Source organism: Rhyacophila brunnea, unplaced genomic scaffold (genome assembly GCF_057557595.1).
Source record: "Rhyacophila brunnea isolate RB1 unplaced genomic scaffold, BYU_Rbru_1.0 scaffold_6, whole genome shotgun sequence".
In the NCBI taxonomy this organism is placed as follows: Eukaryota; Metazoa; Arthropoda; class Insecta; order Trichoptera; family Rhyacophilidae; genus Rhyacophila; species Rhyacophila brunnea.
In genome coordinates, this window is record NW_028233276.1 from 38,035,779 (window position 1) to 38,043,115 (window position 7,337).

Sequence of the window (7,337 nt, forward strand, 5' to 3'; positions counted from 1 at the left end):
GAAATAATGCGTTGTAGGCCAGCGGATTCATTGAATATTTTCAACAAATATCCGATGTATCAAGGTGGGGTTTTTGGGTCCGGATCCCTCCCTGGAACTAAACTAAGTGAAAATTATGCGATTGAATGGAATACACTTAACTTTTTTATTTTTGTCAGGTGCTCATTACTGAGGATCGTAACCCAGATTAGCTGGCTATAGAATACTCTTTTAAACGAGTCATTCTACGAGGCCTGTATCAGCGGAAGACCAGTAGCACTCATGAATTGGTGCATCCGTAGTTACATCTACAGGCTATGTCTTTATCGCTTACGTCAAAGAGCGGATTGTCTGAGTTTGGAGAATGTATACGGAAAAGTGCAGGTGTCCGCGGCAGATGCCGTTAAAAGTGTTAACGCACCTGTACGAGTGAATGACATAATGTTTTTCTAGTTGTATATGTATCTCTTTTTTCTTACTCCATGAATCTATAACAGGTAAAAGGCTATGCCCCATTCCTCTAAAACTCTCCCAGACATATTATTATATGGCATATTAGCACGTTAGCACTATTTAATTATGATAAAGTTTCTTTTCATTGGGTCTAAAATCCGTTATGGATCTTGTTGGCCTAACGTAAAGGTTTATTAACATTTTTTTAAAAGAAAATAATGATGTAGGTCCCCTTCTCAATATTAGGTGTATGCTCTGGGTCTAAAAACATCATGATAATTTTTCAGACCTAAGATTCAAACCCGAGAGCCAAAAATTCATATTATAATTCCTGTAAACTAAGGACAAATAAATAGGGATATAAATTCTAATGGATTCAAGCTCTGTACTATTCCATTTAAGTCGTTTTTTGCGACCCGGGTTTCGCCTTTCGGCATCTTCAGGCGTCGTGTACACTCACCAAAGGCAAACACACACTGACAACGAACACCCTTAACTCTACCTTATATAGTAAAACAATACAATAAAGTAGGTAAAAACTCCATTACCTACCTATTTAGTCAGAAATTACAACAAAAAATACAATAAACAAATTATAAATAGCTGAAGTGTCAGTAAAAAAAACCCAATTAGTAAAAACCCTATCTTATTAATAACAATACACTGGACAGCATATTATTATAATAAATCGTCAAACCTAATAAGAGGTCAAAATTCTTTATAACAATAAAAAATACTACACTCAAGAGGTGTAAATCGTCAATTCTAAGAAAAATAATTAATCGAGTTAACTAATGAGATGTCTATAATAATACTACTTACAAGGTACCTACTTTTATAACATTATTTTTTAACAAAAACAAAATTATACATATAAACTCGCTTAATATAATATAATATATAACTCACCTAATATAATATATATATATATATATATAATCAAGTACCTTCGGTCGAAAGTATTAATATTATAAATAGGGATATATTTTTAACATTTGAATGACAATTTTCCGGTTTATTCTCAATTATTGTCTATGATTTGATTATTTGTTTTGTATAGGTAGCTAATGATTTACAAAATTTAAATATTTGCTTATGAAAATCGCACCTCCAGTTTTTTTAGACAAAGACAAGTAAAAAATTTGATATTGTGAGTTAATAATTCATAATAATTTAAGGTAATATTATTTACCTTGTCAAAGACTATCATAAGTATAAATTAGTTGAATTTATAACACTTACTAATGTACATGTCATAATAAATTACTTATTTTGCAATTATTGGTGCAATAAGCGCACTATTTTTATTAAATACTATGTATAATACAGTAATTGATACATAGGTACTAGGAGAACATTGAAATATTTTTAATCTTTAATGTGTTTTTGAATCATTGAACGAATAATTATTATAATATCATACTATTATATCACTCTTCTATTAAAATATTTTAGCTTTTTATTAATCAATAATTTGTATAGCCTACTAAATTATATCGTTAAAAAAATAATGAACTACATTATATTATTATACTTAATCTTAACATTAAATTATAGAATCACTTACAAATACACGTCTTTATAATAACATGATAAATCCCCAATAAACCATAATGCTCCATCAAAACGTAAATGGGAAGATTTCATGAGATATTACTTTTACTTCATCATCTCATAATATGAAGGGGAAAATAAACACGACACAAAAGCATGGATTCAAAATATAAACAGACACCATTGTAGCTTCGCTTGCTATTGTCGTAAAAGAAAATTGTGTGAATCATTATTAAAATATATGGCATTTTAATAAATTATTGTACCATAATAATAGATATCTACTAAACTAATGGGTAGGTATTACCAAATTATAGTTATTACCATAGAATAGCTTTGCAAAAAAAATTAAAACTTGCCACTAGTGTTGTACTTAATTGAGTCATGGCACACACACCATGAAGCGGGCCCTCTGGTCAGGATGTTTGGCGGCCCCCTTCCTATCGCTAAGATTATCTACAGACAGTGTGATGTTTTACAGTAGTGTTCCTCAAATAGTAAAATTAAGGCCATTCTGTATTATTGAGTTGTCGGCACTATATTATGAAGTACTGATCGCGACCCTCTTTTTGTGGTAGTTAAGTAACATATAAGTCTTCGCCATATTCGATAAATAACCATTTTATTAATCAGGAAGCGCATTAAAATTATTATAAAACCAATTTATACAAACGAATTATCGTTGAATTATAGCAATCATTAAATTGTGTCACACAGCCACATTTTTTTTTAAATGTTAACAGTCTTCAAGTAAAATAGTGCCGCAGGCAACTTTTTTTTACTATTAAAGACAAATTATTGTGTGTTTATCTCATTTAACTGATCGACTCGTCATGCCAGACCCCCTTAAGCCCGGGCCCCTAGGCTAGACCCCTGTCAGCCTCCACTTACGGGGGCTTTGAATTGAGTACGTAATATAATACGTTTAATACATTTGTCATAAGATAAATATTTTATAAAACAATGAAGTACTTTGAAACCGTACATTGAACAACTTTTCTAAAAAATATTATTTAATACTTAGTCATAACGATTAAATATAATATCAGAATATTTATTAAAGCAAACATAAAATGAAAATATTTATCATTATTAAATTTTACCTCAATCTACCCTAATATGGGCTAGCCGGGCAGGGGTTTATTGAAAAATTTTATACTATAGACATACATGTGAAAAATAAACGGGCCCTCATTAGCGACTATATTCATAGATATCCTGCTCTATCAGCAAATCTTCTTTTTCTTAGTGTATAGTTTTTTACGTATAAATGGAGCTCCGGGGCTGGTCCTCTTGGTAAGCTTTGGCTGTTTTTTTTGTTTTTTTTTTTGTGTTAGTTATAACATAGTCGTAGTACACAGTGTACATACATAATGACACAGCACAATACAAAATAATACAACAGAATGCATGTTTCATCTGCACAGTGTGTATATAATCTTCCACCGACGCTCGGTTGTATCACCCGAAATCTTCTTAAATAAATCTCATTATATTGCTTACGTTTTGTATGTTAAAGTGTGACTTCTCCTTCTCAATCAATTAAATATATCAATACATCCTCCAATTGAATGAAGTTACAAATCACTACGTTATAGAATAAGTAGTATTTTTATAAACAAATACATTATTATTCTAAGTTTTATGTAGTAAATTAAATAATCTTATCAATATATTTTGTTGATTTACATTTATTTACGATTTTGATTGTGTGACGTGAAACTCAGCATTAGTTATACTAAGCACGAAGATTCAGTTATATATTTATTAAAAATGTTTCCCTATCGTTTCAAAAGATTTATTTTATTTAATTGCCTTGTATAACTAATTTTAGTACACCACCACCAAAACAAAAATCCGTTAAAACCGGGCGCGACGCCAAATTGAACGATTCGTATTTCAAAATTAATTATCTAGTAGCATTTAATATTTAATACGCAATTAATTCACAGGAATCCTTTTGCACCCCGTGTCGGTTCAACAAACTAAATCCTCGCAAAATTAATTTCCAACAACTCAAGGGGAATATCATTTTAGTCAGCGGCAAACAGTCCGAAAGACGAGAGCGGCACCACCACGATGGGCGGGCTGTAATCCGCACGCAGATGAATTTGTTTAATTGAGTTTTATTTTAAATTATTTCGTTTTGAAATAATCATCATGGTTTTATTTGCCGCATTGAAATTTACTAACCAATAAAATAGCTTCAATTAATCAAAGTCGCCAAGTCATTGTACCTTATTTTAAATTGAAAAGTAATTCATTTTGACAAAAGGTTTGAAATAATATTGAAAAAATATTACTGTTTAAAGTATAAGACAAAAATAATATAAAACCACTGTACATACCACGAAACATTAAAATAATGCATTCATAATCATTTTTTATAATAGTATGCTACTTACAAAAAATATGTGTTTACTAGACCACAGTGGCGAGGAGTCGAGGTAGGCTATTAAAATCCGACTTAAATAGCATGCACTAGTTATATCGGATCCTAATAGCCTGCTTCCACCCTTCGTCACTGCTAGAAGATGGTAAGTGGCGTATACTAATGAATCCTCAGTGTGCCTCGCGAGTCGCGACTGACTTCAGGGGCGCCGTGTAGTATTCCAATATTTTCAATTAACCGTTTAAATATCCATAGTTTTGTACACATTATAATATATTCGGTGGCGTTTGGGCATAACCTGATAACTGCTTTTTTGGCCATTTTATGTTAAGAGTAAAAATTGGGTCACTATAGTATTATCTTCCATTTGGTCATAACCCGATATCTATATTTCACTTAAAATGTTCAAAACGCTATTGTAATAATATGATGATATGTAAACAAACACAGTGGTTAGTATGGTCAAAACATGACCAAAGACCTTATCATAGTTTGATCACTGATAAGTGACCTTATTTTCCTAATTAGTGAAATAATTGACAATCTAAGTATTGTCATATTCTTCTTCAGTTATTTATTTTAAAATGTTTTTTTCAATTTTAAACAAAAAAATGAACTGAAATTTATGTGGGCAATTCAAAGCTTAAAATGGCTCTCCTGTAAATTCAACATTTTGCAGTTAACAGATTATGCCCAAATGCCACCGAATTATCATCATCCAGTTACTTACCCAAAACAAAATCAGACGTTTTCCCGTAAATATATTGTGATTAAAAGCAAGAGACCTGCAAAAATCAACGTGGAATAGTAAATAAGGGTGTTTTTTTTGTGTGTTTTTATGTTGTAACTGTCATATATATTCAGGCTTTTGATGCAGTGGCAAAATCCTAATATATAAAGCTTGCTGCAAAGTGAATATATTTTGGTACCCCTACAGCATACGATAAAAGCTAGAGCTGTATAATCTTTTATAAGAAAAATGTATCTTTTTCTATATTCTGTTGGATTTGGTAGACTCAGTTTCATGTCGAATGGCAGTCTTGCACTTGGCTGGTTGGACGGTATCAACAAGGATATTAGAGCAGACATCTGAAAGCCACTATAAGGAGAGTTGGCTGATGTTCTTGAACTAGGTGACGGTCCACTGATAAAGTCAGCAAAAAAAAGATTATCACAAAACCGAATTCATCAAAAGCAGCCGAATTGGCGCAGTCCCCACATTTCCCTAAGAGAAGCAGTGGGGTAGATAACCTGTTCACTCAAATCTAAACATCCTTTCATATTAGGTATGATTCTAATCCATGAAAATATGAAAAAATATCATCGTCGATATTTATGACTCATCAACCCCTGTGATAAAGAAAAACTTTTCTGTCCCGGAATAGATATTTTCGGGTCTAGGACGATTTGGCACCGGATAACTGGACGCCACGGAATTCGAAAATAAATATACGTTAGGTACTTATAGGTACTTAAGAAAATATTCAATATTATTATTTATATTTAAATGATTATATTATGATTTAATAGAGTTGTTGAGAATGTAAATATGCAGACGTAAACAATGATTTAATCGTGCATATGTTTAAGTTCTAACGAAAAAAGAGCTTTTAATTTTATATAAAGCCTTAGGCATGGTAATTCTCAATCCGTGATAAAGAATACATTAGTTTTAGAGTAAAATGAATTCAAACTACTACGTAGTAGATAGAAACTGATTAAAATACCTCGTCAACGTTCTGTATACGTGTCTACGACACTGCGGCGTCCAATTGTCCGGAGGCCAGTCATCCCATTCCCATATTTTCGTCTTTACCTTATAGACTCGGAACATTCATTGTTATTTTTTTTAAAGATACAGCTTGTACTAATTGGAATAGGCATTACGCAATTAAAGATTGCCATAATTTCAGGCGTTCCGTGGTCTAAAGCACCGGCTTGTTTTACCACAAGATCATGCTTTACCACAAGCTTACCTGCGCAAACCAGTTTGTATCGGGAAGCCCGTTTGTACGAACGGGAAAACTGTAGCTCGCGCAATCCGAAAAGCACTGTAAAAGTAGTTTGCACAAACTATACCGCGCAAGCTACTCTGCTATCTAACTAGCGCATTAGAGAACTTTTTTTTTTAAATCCTGTATCCGACAAGGCTCTCACGATTTTCCCACTTAGGATTTTCATCATAATTATAATGTCTATACCGCGGTAAATCATCAATATACGTATTTCAGTTTGTTGTTGGGAGGTCAAGAAAAATGGCTAAAATATAGAATATTAATCATGTTCTTTTTTCTTTCTTACAGGTATGGTTCCAAAACAGACGGACAAAATGGCGTAAGAAACATGCAGCTGAAATGGCGACCGCGAAACGCAAGCAAGAGGAACTTGGCGAAGAGTGTGATGAGCAACCAATCGACGACGATGACTGCGGCAGAGACAGCAGCGAGCCCGACGACGACAGCGCCGCTAAGCGACTGAGGAGGGAACTGCACCATCACAGGCCGTAGCGCTCTTGAGTCGCGCAATCTGAAGTCGATTTGAAAATGGAACGCGAATTGTATTGGCATTAAAAAGTGTCAAATAAAGACTAAAACTTGTCCTACAGACACCGTTTGGGACGCTTTATACGACAAAATGGTGTTTGAAGTGAATGTGAAACAATCACGCCAATACATTATTGGTGTACGAATTAACAGTATTGCGAGTTATTAATAAATAGCCACATAATACATTTAATAAAAATGCACTTTGAATTTATTGTAAATACAGCGCAATTTAAAAATATTTTAATTAAAAGTTTTTTTAAATCTTAAAAAATATTTCAAATATTTTTACTGGTAAAATCAATACTATCTACATACAAAATGGTTTTTAATGTAATAAATACCATTGACATCGTAGTTTAATACACTCTTTGAAATATGATACAAAAGGCTGCCACATGCTGTATAATTCGCTT

General features: G+C 32.5%; 1 protein-coding gene across 1 annotated transcript in view; it reads left to right on the top strand.

Annotated features, from left to right (window-relative positions):
* Positions 1 to 7,039, top strand: part of HGTX (HGTX homeodomain transcription factor) — a 144,956-nt gene extending 137,917 nt beyond the window's left edge. The window contains exon 3 of the mRNA XM_085956557.1: positions 6,682 to 7,039. Within this exon, the coding sequence (XP_085812683.1) occupies positions 6,682 to 6,885 (204 nt within the window). The 3' untranslated portion in view covers positions 6,886 to 7,039. The remainder of the gene's footprint in view (positions 1 to 6,681) is intronic.
* Positions 7,040 to 7,337: the final 298 nt, after the last annotated feature.